Source organism: Scyliorhinus canicula, chromosome 15, assembly GCF_902713615.1.
Source record: "Scyliorhinus canicula chromosome 15, sScyCan1.1, whole genome shotgun sequence".
Classification (NCBI taxonomy): Eukaryota; Metazoa; Chordata; class Chondrichthyes; order Carcharhiniformes; family Scyliorhinidae; genus Scyliorhinus; species Scyliorhinus canicula.
The window spans coordinates 118,013,569-118,033,398 of record NC_052160.1 but is presented as its reverse complement, the minus strand read 5'-3'; the positions used below and the strand labels follow the sequence as shown (position 1 = coordinate 118,033,398).

The 19,830-nt window shown below is 45.8% G+C and overlaps 1 protein-coding gene across 3 annotated transcripts in view; it reads right to left on the bottom strand.

Moving 5' to 3' along the window:
* Positions 1-19,830, bottom strand: part of kif21b (kinesin family member 21B) — a 220,108-nt gene that overhangs the window by 76,157 nt on the left and 124,121 nt on the right. For all 3 annotated transcript variants that reach the window (XR_005463373.1, XR_005463374.1, XM_038819459.1), the window contains exons 16-20: positions 19,664-19,771; positions 7,752-7,820; positions 5,474-5,703; positions 2,895-3,045; positions 1,573-1,764 (exon numbers count right to left, since the gene is read on the bottom strand). Coding sequence is in view for 1 of the 3 variants with exons in the window: in XM_038819459.1 (XP_038675387.1) it covers positions 1,573-1,764; positions 2,895-3,045; positions 5,474-5,703; positions 7,752-7,820; positions 19,664-19,771 (750 nt within the window). In the remaining 2 variants the exon portion in view is untranslated. The remainder of the gene's footprint in view (positions 1-1,572; positions 1,765-2,894; positions 3,046-5,473; positions 5,704-7,751; positions 7,821-19,663; positions 19,772-19,830) is intronic.

Sequence of the window (19,830 nt, the reverse complement as noted above, 5' to 3'; positions counted from 1 at the left end):
AGTTCTGCTGTCCTTCATTTCTGTTCAGTCATGCGTAATTCTTGGTTAGGTTGTTTGAGGTTAACATTCCTTCAAATTTTCTCTTTTATTCAGAATGTCATGATTGCTCTTTCATGTTGCACTCTGCTGAGCAAGCAGATCTCATGAAAATCAACAGGCCATTTGGAGCCTGCAGTAAATACTGGGTTTATTGCATCCGCCCCCCACCTTCCTACTTAATCATAAAATATTGAAAAGGTGAAGCTGTTAAGTGCAAGTTTTAGTAGGTAATTTGGTTTAATAACCAAAGTAATATTGGATCGATCCAAGCTAAGTTCCACGTGGTTTACAATACGGGAAAGGGGGTGGCTTAGTGGTATTGTCACTGGACTAGTAATCCAGAGACTCAGGGCCATGCTCTGGAGACCTGGGTTCGAATCCCGCCATGGCAGCTGGTGAAATTTGAACTAAATAAAAATTTGGAATTAAAAGTCTGATAATGACCATTGTCGATTGTTCCAAACACCCATTTGGTTCACTAATGTCCTGAAGGGAAGGAAATCTGCCATCCTTACCTGGTCTGGCCTACATGTGACTCCAGACCCACAACGCCCTCTGAAATACACTCAGTTCTAGGGCAATTAGGGACAGGCTGCTGGACAAGCCAGCGACAGCCACATCCCCTGAACGATTCCGCACAGGCTATTCAAATGATTACACTTTCCCACATTGAATCAGGTTCTGTTCCTTTCAGCTTTCTTTTAAAAATATAATTACACATGAGAAGCATGAGCGCAGGCCATTTTATCACTTTGTGATTTTCTAACAAACGTGTTCGAGCACGTTCAGGCTTCTGGCAGAATCTGCACTATATTAACCCAATTTTTCTCATCAGATTGCTGGACCCTCCTCTTTCACTTAACCAAATTCTCATGTGTCCATTTCAGTTCCGCTTTTCCCGTCCCCTTAGTTAATCACATTTTCCCAGAGAGGTTGCCAGAGAATCGCTTGCAATATCTTCTCTGGCTACTCCCACACCATTACTCTGGTGTCCACCCAAGGATAAATCCATTGCTGCCACCGATTTCAGATCTTTTTGCTTCCCATTGGCGATATCATCCGAAGGTACAATGTTAGTTTTCACATGTACATTGATGACGCCCAGACGTACCTCACCCCCACCTCTCTGACACCTCCATTGTTGCTAAATTATCAGATTGCTCATCGAACATCCAGTACAGGATGAGCAGAAATTTGTGACCCAGGGATGGGATCGAACCCGGGCCCTCGGCGCCGTGAGTCAGCAGTGCTAACCACTGCGCCACTGTGCCGCCCCTTTTTCCTCCCCCTTTCTTCTGCTCCCTCTCTATAGGCTGTTCATCTTTACGATTTCTAGTTCTGCCGAAGGATTAATCCTCAAATATCATTGATGCCGATTTACTTGCTGAGCGTTTCCAGAACTCTTAATTGTTGTTTTAGATTTTCAGTTATTTTCCTTTTTATTAATACAGATCTTCAATGCAGATATCTATTTCAGATACGAAACCGAATGACATTCGCCTACCCCACTCCTCAACACCCTAGCCTGAATACCTTGGTCTCCTCGATCTGCATTATGGTAGCTTGGCATTCAAAAATACTGTCATTAATATAGTCAATATTCGCATTTAAGGCTTCAAGTTCCTCATTTATTTCCTGGATGGATTTATCTTCTGGATTTTCCTTTTGACTCCGTTCCCTTTTCCCAAGTAGCATTTCCTGGAGGCTAATTAATTCCTCTCGTTTCTGCAAAGGAATAGCAGACATTAGTGGATTTGAATTCTCTGGCACTTGATAAAGGGTAAGCAAATTAGTTTTTTCACTATTTTCAGTTATTACAAAACTCATTTCTATCGGTTAATAAAGACATTCACGACAATAGAGAGGTCAAAGTGAAGGAATACATACAAGAAAACACAGAAGCCTATGTATTAATAATCTTAATTAGTGTCACAAGTAAGCTTACATTAACACTGCAGTGAAGTTATTGTGGAAATCCCCTAGTCGTCAGACTACGCCGACTGTTCGGGTACACGGAGGGAGAATTCAGAATGTCCAATGCACCTAACAAGCATGTCTTTCAGGATGTGTGGGAGGAAACCAGAGCACCCAGAGGAAACTCATGCAGACATGGGGAGAAAGTGTAGACACGGGGAGAGCGTGCAGACTCCGCACAGACAGTGACCAAGCCAGGAATCGAACCTTGGTCCCTGGCACTGTGAAGCAACATTGTTAACCACTGTGCTATCATGCAGCTCAAGTATGTGTGTTGCGGGTGCGGGGGAGGGGGGGGGGGTCCAGGACCATGAGAAGACAGTGAGAACAAGGTTAAACCTGGAAAACCAGTTGCAGTCAGCCTCAGGGGGCACTCCAAGAGAACAGGGGCACATTGTAGTAAAACTTACTAGAATTCTACAGATTTTATAATCTATAAGGATAGTTGCAAAACAGAAAAGGGGAAGATTAACTCAGAGATTCTCGTGTTGAAGTGTAGTTTTGTATTTTTGCACTCCTTAATTAATGTTCACTGTACCATAAAATCATCACAAATAGTCGGGGGTATAATTCCCTGATTTCTGAACCACTTCTCATACTATAGAAATTGCAAAAACCATTTTGGTGGCAGCAGCTGTTCCCAGTTTCCCATTTGGGATTTTGGCAGCTTGGCATTCACCATCAGCCGTGCCATAACAGTGTGTAACTGTGCATCTGTCCTCGTCTAAATTTGTTGTAGAATCTGTGCACAAGTAACAAAGAAAGCGTTATGACCCTAGATTTCCGTTACAGAAGCAGAGCATGGACACAAATGGAAAACAGTGGTGCAAAAGCCTGGAAAGTCAGTCAGCATGTTTGTGTAATAACTTAAATGTGAATACCCCGAGCAGGCGATTCATGTCTGCTTCCAGGTTGGAAATCGTCATCCTCTGCATCACAATGTCAGTTATTCTACACTCCAGTGCCTGCCATTTTAGCCGGGCTGTCTTTGAGAAGCCGTCACCAACTCCTTTTTTCTGGTACTTGATCTTTCTGCAGAATAAAAGCAAAAAAAGTTAATAAATTCAATTTTAAAAACCCTCAGTACATACAGTAAAAGGCTTACTGTGGGTTTAGGTTTTTGGTAGGTGTCTGGGATAGATGGACCATTGAATATTGTCACTATTTTAGTGAACTACTACTGTGTCATCAATGTACATATAATTTAATACACTATGATCGATTAGCAGTCAAATTAATGTAGTTAATGAATTGAGCTCTCCTCCCTGAAGGGATTTCTTTCCCATTTCCTGCACCTTCCCTTGATCCAGATGGTATATACATCACCAATGCTTAGGCGAGTAGAAAGATTTGCGTTAACTATGCATTTATTTCCAGCTATTAAATCCTCCAGAGCAAAACTAGGAAAGAAATAAATGGTTTAAAAAATGTTAAAATAATCCGTGCTCAAAGAAATTTAGCTCAAAACCGATAAAATGAGCAAGTTAAAATTGAAAGGGAGGCCACATCAGAGGACATGTGGAATGTCCAATTTATACCATTTGGTACAAGTGAATTGCGTAGCACAAATAGAATAAGCCTATTCACCATTCTAATTTTTAACAATTACAAATGCATTGCTTTTTCAACAGTTTCTGCCAAGTCAAGTTACCTACTTATCATGAGAAGTGACAGTTCATTATTATAAAATCCTCCAAACAGGATTGTACAGCACAGGGCTAAAGAGCTGGCTTTTAAAGCAGACCAAGGTAGGCCAGTAGCACGGTTCAATTCCCGTACCAGGCCTCTCCGAACAGGCGCCAGAATGTGGCGACTAGGGGCTTTTCACAGTAACTTCATTTGAAGCCTACTTGTGACAATAAGCGATTTTCATTTCATTTCATTTCGAATTCAAGCCATCTTGCAACTCAATTGTAAAGTTGTGAATATTTAGCTCTCTGATGCTATGTGTGAATATTCAACTTTCTGATCTATGTGAAGCCTCTAAAACAACACTTTTTAAAATGAATTTATGGGATGTGGGTGTCACTGGCTAAACTAGCATTTATTGCCCATCCTTAGTTATCCTTGCGATAGTGGTGGTGAGCGGCCTTCTTGAACTACTGCAGTCCCTGTAGTGTAGATACATCCACAATGTTGTTAGGGAGAGTTTAGACCCAGTGACAGTGCAGGAACAGTGATATATTTCCAAGTCAGGATGGTGAGTGATTTAGAAGGGAACTTCCAGGTGGTTCCAATGTGTCTTGTACTTCTCGAGGGTGATGGTTATGCGTATGGAAGTTGCTGCCCGAGAAGTCTTGATGGGTTCCTGCATTGCATCTTGTAGATGGTGCACACCTGCCGCTGTTCGTCGACAGTGTTGTGGATGGTGTCGAGCTTCTTCAGTATTGGAGCTGTACTCTTCCAGGCAAGTGGAGAGTATTCCATCACATTCCTGACTTGTGCCTTGTAGATGGTGGACAGGCTTTGGAGGGGGTGTCAGGAGGGTAGTTACCCGCCTCAAGTTCCTAGCATCTGACCTGCTCTGGTTGCCACAGTATTTATATGGCTGGGTCAAATTCAGCCTTAGATCAATGGTGACCCCCTCCCCAGGATGTTGATAATTGGATTCAGTGATGATGATGCTATTGAATGTCAAGAGGTGATGATTAGATGACCTCTTGTTGGAGATGGCCACTGCCTGCCATTTGTGTACCGTGAATGTTACTTGCGACTTGTCTGCCAAAACCTGGATATTGTCCAGGTCTTGCTGCATTTGGACATGGACTGCTTTAGTATCTGAGAAGTTGTGAATTTGCACAATCATCAACAATATCCCCACCTCTGATCTTATAATGGAAGGAAGGTCATTGAGGAAGCAGCTGAAGATCCTTGGGCCGAGGACACTATGCTGAGGAACTCCTGCAGTGATGTACTAGAACTGATAATTGGCCCCTACGACCACAACCATCTTCCTCTGTTCTAGGTATGACTCCAACCAATTATCCTCCTGATTTCTCTTGACTAAGGCTCCTTGAAGTCACATTTGGTTGACTGCTGCCTTAATGTCAAGAGCAGTCACTCTCTCCTCATCTCTGGCATTTAGCTCCTTTGAGAATATTTGAACAAAGGCCACAACGAGATCAGGAGCTAAATGACCCCGCCACATTAGAACTATTCATTTTTATGCCTGGGCTTGGTTTGAAAAGACATGTTTTACATTTCAGTGTTGCTCATCTTCAAATTTTGTCCTTTGCCACCAAATGTTTAAATAGGCCAGATGCACAGTGGCCAGAGGCACAGTAACGAGAGGGAAAGAATAATCTCAATCACTATTGTCAGATGTTTTTCATATCTGCTTGTTGTGGGATGCTGATTTTGTTGCATCTCCTAACATCAAAATATTTCTTACATTAATTAATTCCTGCCAATGTTGATTTATTTTTCACCTTTTAAGTCTTGTTACTGATTACATGATTACCTTGCTGCCCTTGTTCCATTTACTGCAGAAACTGTCTCGTTCCAGGCTGCATTTAACTTTCTATTCCACTGTTTAACAATGTTGGATACGGATTTCGAAGCAGATTCGGGTTCTGAGGATGTGGTACTGGCCGAAAGCTCCATTCCAGAGTCCAGAACATTCTGTTTCCGGCTTACACGGCCAGCGACTCGGTTGGACATTGGTTTGGCTAATCTTCGAAGGGCACTAACCTGAACAGAACAAAAGAAAACAGAATAATGACAACAATTATGTGCGATGCAATGAATCTTTTAAAAGAGGAATCTCTTTCTTCACTGATGCTTCCTAATTGAAGTATGTTCCTTTGAAAGGCATACTATATCTATCATCAATGCCATTTCAAAATTTATCTGAATGTTATCTGAATGAATGCCAGTGGCATAAAGGATCTAAATCTTAGGATCGAGTGCTCCAGAATGAGATGAAAAAATGTTTTAATTACGTTATAAAATCCCTGAAAACTATATGTTTTTATTTGTTCACGGGATGTGGGAAACCGGAGGGCTTTTAAGAGTCAACCACATTGCTGTGGATCTAGAGTCACATGTAGGCTCGACCAGGTAAGGACGACAGATGTCCTTCCCTAAAGGACATTAGTGAACCAGATGGGTTTTTATGGCAATCAACAATGGTTTCATGGTCATCTTTCCCGTAACAGTCTCCCGAACAGGCGCCGGAATGTGGCGACTAGGGGCTTTTCACAGTAACTTCATTTGAAGCCTACTTGTGACAATAAGCGATTTTCATTTCATTTAGACTTTTAATTCCAGATTCTTTTATTGAATGCAAATTTCACCATCTGCCTTGGTGGGATTTGAACCCGGGTCCCCAGAGAATGACTCTGGGTCTCTGGATTAATAAGTCCTGTGAGAATACCACTACGCCACTATACAGTAAGGGGGCGGGATTCTCTGACCCCCAGCCGGGTCGGAGAATCGCCGGGGGCCGGCGTGAATCCCGCCCCCGCCCTCTCCGGCACCAGAGATTCGACGGGGGCGGGAATCGCGCCGCGCCTGACGACGGGCCCGCCCCAGCAATTCTCGGCGTTCGCCATAGTCTTCACGATGGCGGGGGCAGAAGTGACCCCCTCCCTTGCGCATGCGCGGGGATGACGTCAGCAGCTGCTGACGCTCCGACGCATGCGCGGACTTCCGCTGGTTGGCAAAGTCCCTTGGGCCCCGTCTAGTGTGGCGCCAAAGGCCGTTCCCGCCGGCCGGCGAGGCACCAACCACTCCGGCGCGGGCCTAGCCCCTCAAGGTTAGGACTTGGCCCCTAAAGGTGCGGAGACACCGGAGTAGTTCACGCCACTCCATCCCGCCGGGACCCCCCGCCCCGCCGGGTAGGGGAGAATCCCGCCCAAGGTTTATTTTCTCTTCTTAAGAGTGTTTCACCAAAGCTTGAAGTGGCATCTTTCTGCCGGCTTCAGTTTCAAGGCACCCAGCTGCTGGAAGATATCATTATGCAACAAGTCAATAAATTTCATTGCAACATTTTTATAAACACTAATTTAAAAAAAATCTGAATTATTTGGTCAGGTAACAGCAAGAATAGTGGTATCTCTCTCAAAAAAGCTTGAGAATAGGTCAGAACGTTTATGCAACGAGGAGTACGCATAGACAATAAAACTGGATGAAACAAAAAGCGAAAATGTTGGACAAACTTAGCATTAGATAAACATCTTCAGGAGCGTCATACAGATTCAAAATGTTAACTCTGTTTCTCTCTCCACAGAATGCTGCCAGATCTGCCGAGCTCATCCAGTATGTTCTGTTTTTTATTTCAGAGTTCCTGCCTCTGCAGTATTTTGCTTTTATCAGTAAGGGATCCTTTGGCCATCTCACAATATAAATTGTGTCTGGTCCTTCCATAGTTACGCTCTGTAGCCATCTTATATAAAATGCTCAGTATATTTGTGTCAAATGCCTTTGTTTGCTATTTTACTTGAGTCACTGATCTGTTTGAATCATGTATGGGGGCTCAATTTAAGAACTGTTTTGATCAGTGAATTAAAACCGATACGAGGATTCAACACTCGAAAAGTATTTCTAACTTACCACAATGTTATGTCAATGAAATAACTTTAAAGTTAACCAAGTAAATTGAATAGCTGAAGAAAAAGAACAACACACATGGGCTTCTGCTTTACAATGTTCTAAAGCAACCAAGCAACTATTCTGAGACGCATTACATTCACATTGATTGAGCTGGTTATTTGCAATCTGGAATCATGAATTCACACCTCTTGTGTTTTTCTGCGTAGGACAATTTCTTGTTGCCGTTTTTGAGACTCCAAAGCCCGAATTTGGAACTGAAATAAAAAATGATAGAAACGCAGAGATTTAGGAATCCTCAGAACTAACTGAATAAACAGCAAACTTTGTTGGAAATGGTCTTAAAGGTAAATTTGACATACAATGGGAGATAACTGTATCCACCCATCTTCCCACTCCAACTTCAATCTGAATTCCGACAAATGGAGTGACACTAAACTGATCCACAGTTCTTATTTCGCAGAACAGCAATTTTGAAATATTAATAAAACTATAATTGCAACAGCTTTCAATTTATCTATGAACTTCTGTCAGGTCAATTTTCCTTATTCAACAAGGCAATTTACCTGAATTTCTACCAATGGATTTACTTGACTTTAGGTGAGTGCCATTCAATCCAAGGAATTGTTTTTCACTGTTCCTTAAGAAATATTTTGTAGCCATTTAGATGGAAAACATCAGTGTTGAGGATGGGTAATGTTTCCGCTAACGTGGGATTCTTCCTTGTTATATACCATCTCTGAGTAACAGGGTATTGTTGCCTTATCTTCTTTTGTCATAGAATCGCGACAGTGCAGAAGGAGAGTGTAGCCACCTAAAATGGACGCTGAGCTACAAAATAAGCCAAGCGCTAAGACTGCTGGGAAACAGACAGTTTAGCCAGACCAGCAGTCTGCAAAGAGAGCATTTTGCATTCTGCAAGTAGCAGAAACCAGTTTGGGCTCAGGTGAGAAGACCTTAGCTAGGTGCAAATGGCAAAACGCTTTGCATGCTAATGAGGCAATCAGACCTGAACACCCACACAATAGAAACATTTGATTCTGAATGGACACATTTGAATCAAGGCCCAGACATCGAGGCACCAGAAACCTCCAAACAAAAGGGCATAAGAAACGCCCCCCCCCCATCACGGAGACCCCCTCGCATTGGGGAATTAAAACAGTATCGATGAGGAATTGACCCAATAGATATCCAAAGGTTAAAGCCCGCCCAAGAAGAGGGAAGGACAATGGGATCCCTATAAAAGACAGGGACCTCGTGTTGTCCGGTCTGTTTTCTGTGCTCCGGCTTACCTTCGGTCAAGGTCTGTTATTCCGTGCTCCGGCCCTGACCAAGAACTTGAAGATCCACTCTGACTCCAGCCGTCGAGCACCAGCCGCCGAACCGTAAGTGCCAGTACGACGCTCGCTACGCGAACTAAGCCCGCTAGAACCCCCAGTGACCAGAACGCTTGCTGAAGGTTGCAGCCCAAGACCAGGACGAAGGCCTCGCTCCCTGACCTGGCCTGTTCCTGTTAGATAAGTATTCTGATTACTTTAGTTTAGTCATAGCTTAGTCTCTTAGTGTGTGCATGAGTATTTATTATAACTGTATAATAAATATTATCGTTTGGACCTTACTAATCGGTGTATCGTCTTTATTACTTTGAACTTGACCTTGGAATACTCGTGACGGTGTCTATACGGCACCTGGCGACTCCTAAGCTGAATAAATACATAGAACAGAGCCTAGTGGTGTTAAGCACTTGGAAGTTAATACACCCCAATAAACGCGTTTTGCGCCCATAGTAAAACGTGCAACATTTAGTGGCGACTCCGCCGGGACACGGTTGTAAGTGGAAACCCCACACCGTCCAGGACCCTGAAATTTGAATTGGAACTCCAAATTACAGAGAAAGTAAGAAAGTAAAGAAAATCACAAGTATTCAAGGTGTTCAAAGCAATAAGCGTAATTCGGAAGTGTGTTTAGTGCATGCGTACTAACAGGGCTGTAAGGTAAAACTGAAAGCATTTTTGTTGCGACAAACTTTCGGTAGTTTTGTGAACGGAACATAGCGTAAGCCGTACCCGTTTCTTGAAACACAACCCCAGCAACCCCCTGTTCCAAATTAACTAAAAGAGAGTCAGAGGAAATGGCCATGCAGGCAATGGAACGTCTGATGGATCCAGAAAGGTTTGTGGTCGCAGCGACCAGCAGCAGTAGCAGGGTAGGTCAGTGTCCCACGTGGGAGCTGGAACTCCGCAAATATCTGCAGGGAAAGGGATGGCCCCTTTGGAAAGAGTTTTGTTTGAATGAGGAGACAGGTCCCGGAAGTATAGGACATACTTGGTGGGAGAACCTCTCTCAAATTCACAAAAAGAACCTCAGTAAAGCACGTAAGCCGATGGCGATTGTGTCCTGTTTGGCACAATTGCGAGGCACAGAGGTCGTCAGGACGCTCCGGGCAGAATTAGAGGAAAGGAACCGAATGAGTAAGGTCGATGTCAGGGACATTGAGAAGGAAAATCTGGATCTAAGAGGGAAGTTGGTAGAGAAAGGTAGAGAGGTGGATGATGCCAAGAGGGCACATCAGTCTTGTCTAGCCCATCTCAGCAGTTCCCAGACCCAGTACGAAAAGGCTTATCAGGACGTGCAACGTGCCATTCTGATAAGAGAGGAATCAGACAAGCAGGTGGAGGCGTTGCAGAGGCAATGCTCTGATCTCAAAGCAGCTTTGAGAGCACTCCATGCTGCAACCACAGAGCAAAGGCAAAGTACTGTGGATCACGCGAAATGCAGGAAACAGATTGCAGAGCTGCAATCGCTGCTTTCGGTGCAAAATGGGTTCCAAAGCACCTTTGGAACCCAGTTAGATGGAGAAAATGCCCCAGATTGGCAAGAATTAAGTGAAACAGCGCAGCGATATGTTCAGGGAACATGTGCGCCAGCAGCGCAACAGAAAAGGCGAGCACCCCCACCCCCCACAGATCAGATCATAACCGCACCCATGAATCCAGTAACCACGCAGAGAAAAGCTATAGCAGAAGGCGCACCAGATATAACCTACACCACCCCCTTAACTGTAACCCAGCTCAGGGACGCATGTGAGAAGATCACTCCGTTCCTCCCCACCGCAGACCCCCACCAGTTCTTTGCTAAAGTAAAGCAGCAGGCTACAATGTACGGCCTGGATGAGAGAGAGCAGGTTAAGCTCACCGTGCTGAGCTTAGACCAGTCAGTAGTAGCAGCCCTCCCCGACCCACAGAACGTTGCCGGAGGCACCCTAGAGGAGATGCACACCTCCATTTTAGATGCCATAGGGTATAATCGAGGTGACCCCGTAGAAGGACTTAATAAGTGCCGACAGAAAAGATCCGAACACCCCACAGCATTCGCAGGAAGGCTGTGGATTCATTTCAACGCAGTTTTCGGCGAGTTAAATAGAGCGCATTTGAACCAGGAAAATATGGTCAAATGGACGCGCACCATAATCTCACACGCGACAGAGGCAGGACAGAGCGCTTGCAACAGTTATGACCCCTCAGAAGAGGCCCATAATGAGAAATGGGTCCTGAAAAGGTTGTCCCGCGCTTGGGAGCAATCAATTCAGGGAAAGAGTAAGGTTCAATCCCCAGAAGAGGCTCAGGCTGCAGCAGATATTCAGGCAGTGAGAGAGCATCAGAAACCCGCATGGGTAAACGAAGGGAAGAGCAGCCCACAGCAGAAAGGCCAGGAATGCTATAACTGTGGACAGTTAGGGCATTGGGCAAAAGAATGCAATGCACCCCAGCGATCTCAGAGAGGCCAGCAGACAGGCACTCTGAACCGCAGTAAGGCAAAACCCATCCACAATATAGCAGTACAGTCAGGACCCACCAATGTGGACGAGACGGACTGACGGTGTTCGGGCTCCCCCACTTGGGTCTGTGACACACTCTGGGATTCATCAGGGAGACCCGTAGTCACAGCCAGAGTGAAAGGGAAGCCCATAGAGTTACTTTGGGACACAGGAGGCTCCCGCACCACCATTAACTCTACGACCACGGCACACGCAGACACGTGGCCGACCACCTCCACCATTACACTTAGCGGGTTCACCGGACACTCGCAGCAGGGACATATCACAGCACCCGTAGCGATCCAGCTAGGGAACATCTCAACCAAACACCCCGTTGTATTAGTAAATCTTCCCCGGACAGCAGAACACATCCTGGGGATAGATTTTATGAACGCTCATAGCTTGTCGTTCGACCCAGTGAACCAGTGTGTCTGGCGAATGGCTAGATCAGACAGAGCACCAGCCACCCTCACAGTAGGAGACTACGCTAATCGGATTAGCGCAGTGGGAGAGTACTCATTTGACCTGACTACACTCCACACCGACAGACAAATAAAAGCCCTACTGAACAAACACAGGACAGCATTTGCAAGTCACCGTCATGACTGTGGCAGAATGACTGGACCAGTTCACGTTACCGGACAGGACCCCCGACCACAGAAACAGTATAGATTTCCCCTGGAAGCAGAGGTGGAAATAGAAAAGGTGATAGGAAGCTTATTGGAGCAAGGTGTGCTCAGAACGGTAGCCTCGACCAATAATGCCCCTATTTGGCCAGTGAGGAAGCCCGATGGATCATGGCGTCTGACCATCGATTATCGGGAACTCAACAAAGTAACCCCCGCAGTAGCCCCAACGGTAGCTACTAGTCCCGAGACCATGCTCAAGCAGGGACTCAACTCCAAATACTTCACGGTATTGGACATCAGTAACGGATTCTGGTCAATACCATTGGCAAAAGCGTGCCAGTACAAATTTGCCTTCACTTTCAAATCGCAGCAGTATAAGTGGACATGCCTCCCACAAGGATTCCACAATTCCCCCTCCATTTTCCACCGACAGTTGGCAAGTGGTTTAGAGAAATTCTCCCGCCCCGAATGTCTGGTACAGTATGTAGACGACCTACTACTGCAGACAGACACAAAGGCAGAGCACATTACGCTTCTGGCCGAACTCCTGGAACTGTTGACTTCAATTGGATGTAAAGTTAACCCAAGAAAGGCCCAGATTTTGGAAACTAAAGTGATGTATTTGGGAACAATCATCACACACGGCAAACGCGAGATCGAATTCAAAGGAATTGATTCGATTGTCAAATTGCCCCTTCCCCAAAATGTTTCGGCCCTCCGGTCGTTTTTAGGACTGGTTGGCTATTGTCGGAACCACATCGACGGATTTGCGACAAAAGCCGCCCCACTCTCAGACCTCCTTAAGAAAGGAGCCCCTTGGGAATGGCTTCCGCAGCATACAGAGGCTGTGGAGGAGTTAAAACGAGCCCTTAGCGCAGCACCCGCGCTGCTAGTCCCAGACCAACTTTCCCCCTATGCAATAGAGGTAGCGAGCACCGATCTGACCCTCTCGGCCGTGTTGCTTCAGGAACGACACGAGCAGCTAAGACCAGTGGCTTATGCCTCCCGACTGTTAGACCCGGTAGAACAAGGATTCTCTGCCTGTGAGAGGCACCTCCTTGCTGTCTTCTGGGCAGTACAATACTTCTCATACATTACCGGACTCAACCCCATTACTATTCTGACCGAACACACACCCACACAGTTACTCCTAGACGGTCGACTGAAGGACGGTTCAGTTAGCCAGATTAGGGCAGCTAGATGGACACTACTTCTACAAGGACGGGACATTACAGTAAAACGGACCCGCACACACACATATTTAGCAGACAACCTCCAATATCCAGGACAGCCCCATGACTGTGAAATTGTAGCTCCCCTGCATAACACAGGACCCTTTATCGCAAAAACACCCCCCAGGAAGATAGGGAACCCAAAACAAAGCCCCCAACCCACAGACACGTGTGGACCACTGAGGATTTATGTAGACGGTTCCTCCACAGTTTTAGAAGGTGAGCGTATCACAGGATGCGGCATCTATGTAGAGGACGCGCAGGGGCGCGCTCTCGAAGAAATCGCTTTAAAGTTACCAGGTCACTTAGGCGCGCAGGCAGCAGAGCTCGCGGCCATAGCGTATATAGTGGACCACCCCGCTTCTTTCCCCAGCCCAGCAGACATATATTCAGACAGCTTATATGTCTGTAACAGTTTAACCGATTTTCTGCCCCTGTGGAGGACACGAGGTTTTGTCTCCGCAGACGGGAAACCCCTTCCATCAGCCCCTCTACTCCAGCATATTTTAGAAAAAGCGAAGGACAGGACCTTCGGAATAATAAAGGTACGAAGTCACCATAGGTCATCACCCCCTGGGAATGTAAAAGCCGACGCATTGGCTAAGGCAGGTTCCAGGCGAGGACACTTATGGACCCCCCCAGCTAGCGCACCAGCTAGCGCCCCTGTGAGCGCAGTCCAAATCTCACAAACAGATATTAAAGATCTTGTAGCAGCACAGAAGCAGGATAGGGACCTCAGGGAGGTTTTTAAAGGCAACTTTGTGCCAGAGTACGAGAGATTTAAACACGCACTGACCACACATGAGGGTGTGATCATAAAGGAACAACTTTATGTGGTCCCGCAGCAGGACAGGAATGCAATGATTGCTTTATTCCATGATAACCACGGGCATCAGGGAATTGATGCAACAACGAGGCACCTCAGACAGCTCTGTTGGTGGCCTAATCTCAGGACTGATGTAACGCATTATATTGAGAATTGCCTTATTTGTGCACAGAATAACCCGGAGAGGTATTCTAAAAAGGCACAACTTCGGCATACTCGCCCAGTCAACGGCCCCTGGACAAACCTCCAGATCGATTTTATAGGACCATTGCCCCCTTGCAGGAATGGCTATAAATACGTTCTGGTGGTCATCGACACCTTTACCAAATGGGTAGAGGCATTCCCCTCTAGAACAAATACAGCTAAGACAGCTGCAAAGATCCTGACCCACCACATCTTCACGAGATGGGGTTTACCCCGAAGTATTGATTCGGACCAGGGATCTCACTTTACAGAACGGGTCATGAAGAACGTCCTGACGATATTTGGAATAAAACAAAATTTCCATATTGCGTATCATCCACAGTCCAGCGGGATTGTGGAGCGCATGAATCGGACTCTAAAAACTACCCTTAGAAAAATGGTTCAGGAGAATAACTCCACATGGGATTCAGTGCTCCCATTTGCACTCATGTTCATACGGAACACTGTTTCCACTTCCACAGGCTACACACCACACACACTCATGACCGGACGCCCTATGAAAGGTACAGAATTCCTTTTAGGACTGGACATGACCAGCCCCGAGGTGACAGCCCTCACACACGAAAAGACGGTTAGAGACTTGGTTGAGACTGTGAGGTCTGCACAGATTGCAGCCGCAGTTCAGCTAGGCAAACGCCGTCAACAACGCACAGCTTGTTTTAATAAGACCGTACACCCCACAGAATTCCAGGTTGGGCAACAGGTAATGTTATCTGTTTACAACCCCAGCAGTTTTTTGGCTCCAAAATATTCCGGCCCTTACTCAATTTCGGATAAAATTAGCCCCTCAGTTTACAGGGTAAAATATCCTAATGGGAAGACCGCGTGGTTCCATATTAACCAGCTTAAAGCATATGGAACACAGTCTAACCATGCTCATCATGTACTGCTAGATGCAGCAGAACACTTCACCCCGCCCACTAGAGACACTTTTCCACCATCCCCCTCACAGACCAGTCCATCATCGGACTCGCCCACGACTCCGCCCACAGACCACGACAGACCACGCCCCGAAACGCCCACAAGCTGCCACAGCAGAGACAGCAGGACAGACACTGACTCTGAGGACAGCGACAGCACACAGCCATACAGCCCACACTGCACCAACTACGACCCCGACTCCAGTGACCCCATGGAAGTCACTTACCTTAAAAACCCAGAACCACCACCCGACCCCGACTACCCCGACACCACACTTGACACAACACTATGGCACAGGGACAATTCATCCAGACTTGTCCGCAATGACGAAAGTGACCCCCGGTCACACAATTCAAAAATAGCATGCCTGATCCACACAAGGGTGTGGGATCCGGGAGAGCAAGACGACACGGTGTCTGAATCCCGATACGGCAACCCCTTTGTGACCCTGTTCACAGAGACAGAGGAAAAGTGAGGTGTCCAGATGATGTAAAATAGGAATCGTTTGAGGGAAACGATGTCCTTTCTGATGGAGCCTGCACGTATGTTTGTCTTCGTTTTATGTTTGTTTTGTTTCAGTACTGTAAATGGTTCAGTTGGAGGATGGACATCTTCTTTTCAGCTGAAAAGATTGTGACCACCTTACACGCACACTAGTTTCTCTGCCGAAACCTCTGAGAACTTCTATGGTGAGCAGCTCACCTTATCGGCTACAATGTCTGAAGCCCAGCTCATGCTTTCAGATGAAGGAGCATCTTGGCTCCTCCATTGTTTTTAGGTGCCCCTCTATTCGGGGAATAGAGGCTGCAAGTCACGGTTAACACATTCGTACCCGGTTTAATCCAGGTTACTCAGGCAGTGGACAAATGGCACTGAGGACCCGCCCTGTCTGAGAACCCACTTTGGTCAGCCAAGCTCGGGTATGGCACAGCACGCCCTACCCGGGGATCCCATCCAAATCGTACCCGTCGCGGCCCATACGCAACTCATTCGGACGTTTCTTTCAAAATTTTGTTTTCATTTTTTGTTAGGCAGCCCTTAGGCCGCCATCCCACATGCTATTTACATCCAGGAACATTCGGATGGTAAACTAGCAAAGCCTGCGAGACGGCTCGCAGGAGAAGGATTGTTAGGTGTCTTCTGGTCTTCAAATTCGCTTTTGAAAAAGAAAAAAAATGAGGGGAGTCACAGGGTGTGACTTGGCCAGTCATTTTTAAAGGGTCAATTGGAATTTAAAAGACAGATGCACTAACAGGTAAAGATCTTTAACTGTGTATTGACAGATACTGTGCTTGATCCCATAGCTTTCGAGGGAAGAGACAGGGATCGAAGCAAGGATTGCCCATACAGGAGGAAGAAAGAAGGAAAACCAAGTTGAAGATGATGGAAGCTCACCTACTGTTGTTAACTGTTATATTTGTATGTGTGGAAGCAAGACACGATTCCCCCACAACCCCCACAGTAAATGTTTCCCTTACAACCACTCCCCAGTGCTCAGCTCTGATCAGTGAGGTTCAGACCTGGTGCACTAAATTTATGACATGGTACTCCATGTCATACGTAATCGAATCACTACTGGTGATTGCGATCCTCGTTATCCTTGTACAGACCCTCAGGTTGAGGAAGTGGAAGAGGAGAGCCTCCCGTTCTTGCCCTTCCGTCTATGGAGTTCGATCTCCAATTTTTCGATTTCATCAATCCCCTTTGCCCCATGATGAATAAAGAACTGTGTAATGAATAAAAATTCGACCCTGTATTGTATTGTCCTATACTCGACTGCCGAGTTAGGAAATGTGATGTTGTGGTGTGAATGGTTAAGGTTTTAGAGTGTGAGGAAATGTTTAAGTAAGTTAAGGATAAGTGTGATAGGTAGAGGTTCCCAGTTTATGGTAATGCATGTCCCCTTTGACATAGAGCCAAGTAGAAATGTAAGGTAAAAATTTTCTTCCCATAGTTTAAGATAGAGTAGCCCAGGAACTGGCAAGAGGTCAGGGGACACAAAGAAGGCAACCCAGATGCACTCAAGGCGACGTACATACGTGATCCTTCACAATATTTTGATTGTGAGGATCGCAAGGAGGGAATGTAGCCACCTAAAATGGACGCTGAGCTACAAAATAAGCCAAGCGCTAAGACTGCTGGGAAACAGACAGTTTAGCCAGACCAGCAGTCTGCAAAGAGAGCATTTTGCATTCTGCAAGTAGCAGAAACCAGTTTGGGCTCAGGTGAGAAGACCTTAGCTAGGTGCAAATGGCAAAACGCTTTGCATGCTAATGAGGCAATCAGACCTGAACACCCACACAATAGAAACATTTGATTCTGAATGGACACATTTGAATCAAGGCCCAGACATCGAGGCACCAGAAACCTCCAAACAAAAGGGCATAAGAAACGCCCCCCCCATCACGGAGACCCCCTCGCAATGGGGAATTAAAACAGTATCGATGAGGAATTGACCCAATAGATATCCAAAGGTTAAAGCCCGCCCAAGAAGAGGGAAGGACAATGGGATCCCTATAAAAGACAGGGACCTCGTGTTGTCCGATCTGTTTTCTGTGCTCCGGCTTACCTTCGGTCAAGGTCTGTTATTCCGTGCTCCGGCCCTGACCAAGAACTTGAAGATCCACTCTGACTCCAGCCGTCGAGCACCAGCCGCCGAACCGTAAGTGCCAGTACGACGCTCGCTACGCGAACTAAGCCCGCTAGAACCCCCAGTGACCAGAACGCTTGCTGAAGGTTGCAGCCCAAGACCAGGACGAAGGCCTCGCTCCCTGACCTTGCCTGTTCCTGTTAGATAAGTATTCTGATTACTTTAGTTTAGTCATAGCTTAGTCTCTTAGTGTGTGCATGAGTATTTATTATAACTGTATAATAAATATTATCGTTTGGACCTTACTAATCGGTGTATCGTCTTTATTACTTTGAACTTGACCTTGGAATACTCGTGACGGTGTCTATACGGCACCTGGCGACTCCTAAGCTGAATAAATACATAGAACAGAGCCTAGTGGTGTTAAGCACTTGGAAGTTAATACACCCCAATAAACGCGTTTTACGCCCATAGTAAAACGTGCAACAGAGCATTCAGTCCATTGAGTCCATGCTGATTCACTCTGCCATAGACCCGTGACCTAACCTGAACATCCCTGGACACCAAGGGATAGTTTAGCATAGCCAATGCACCTAGCCCGGCTGAGGGAGGAAAACGGAGCATCCGGAGGAAACCCATGTATACATGGGGAGAATGTGGAAGCTCACACAGAGTCATCCAAGGCCGGAATTGAACTTGGGTTCCTCGCACTGTGAGGCAGCAATGCGAACCACTGTGTCGCTAAAACTAGTTGTGAAAGCATGAGGGAAAGTCATCTGCAGTGACAAAAATGCTGGTGATTTTCTTTTCCTCTCTGCGATGAAATGTTTTGCCCAATTTCCCTTTTCCTACCAATGTATAACCAGCAGCGATTCCCTATCTGCAGTTTCTAACCTGGTGGTAAAAATACTCCACGAGTTATAGAGTTCCACGGTTGTTACACTGGTCCAGCATGAAAACTCTGGCTGCCCACTGTCAGGATCAACTGTTCCTCAAGCAGATTATCCCCCAATAGTGATTCTTACTGAACCAATTGGGTCAAAATCCTGCAACTCCTGCCCAACAGCGTTGTCAGTGTACTTACACAGCACATGGACTGCAGCAGTTCAAGGCGACAGCTCACCACCAACCTCTCAAAAGGTAATAGGAATGGACAACAAATGCTGGGCTACTTAGTGGCACCCATATTCCATGAAAAATCTTTAAAAACAGATTTACATATTTGCCATTCTTATTGGTTGCGTGTGAGAGTCAGAAATTGTGAATGACTTAATGCAGTTTATCTACACATCCATCCATCTGAATCACTGATGAGATTAATTTGGTATGGAACCTTTTCATCTGACAGAAGTAAACATGTCATTCCATTGGGCTAAAATAAGTTCAAAACTGGTTCCACTGGTGGATGTTCAGTGTACTTTTCCAGTGTACTTATCTAGCCCACTATGGTCTGTCAGATGAATTAAACATTCATTCACCTTTTGACATGATGTTGATCGTTTAGATCAATGTTATACCAGAGGGCTGAGTAGCAACAACAATTTGCATTCATTTATTGTCTGAACTAGAAAAATGTCCTCGAGTGTTTTATCAAACAAATTTTGGCACCAACCACAAAAGGCAATCTTAGAACGAGTAGGCAAAAATTTGGTTAGAGGGGTAGGTTTTAAGAAGCATCTTATCGGAGTTTAGGGATGTAGAAAAGTTCAGAGGAGGGAATTGCAGAGTTTAGGACCTGGGGGCAGTTTGTAAGTCAGAACATCCCCTCAGCCAATAAGCCCAATTAATGCTGTTCATTTCTTCCCCGTGACTTGTTGAATGTAGATGCTGTTGCCAATCCTTAGTCATACTGTTGATTGTGTCCCTTTCATCAGTACTTACTTCTTGTCGCCTCTGTTCCTTTTTCAGCTGTGCAATCTCACGGTTTCTTTTGCTTTCAATCATCCTCATTCGCTGCTGATCCTCCCTCATCTGTTTCATTAGAGCCACCTGACCAAACAAGATTCCAGGAAAAATACTGAAATTTATTTCACTGTAATGGCTGAGCT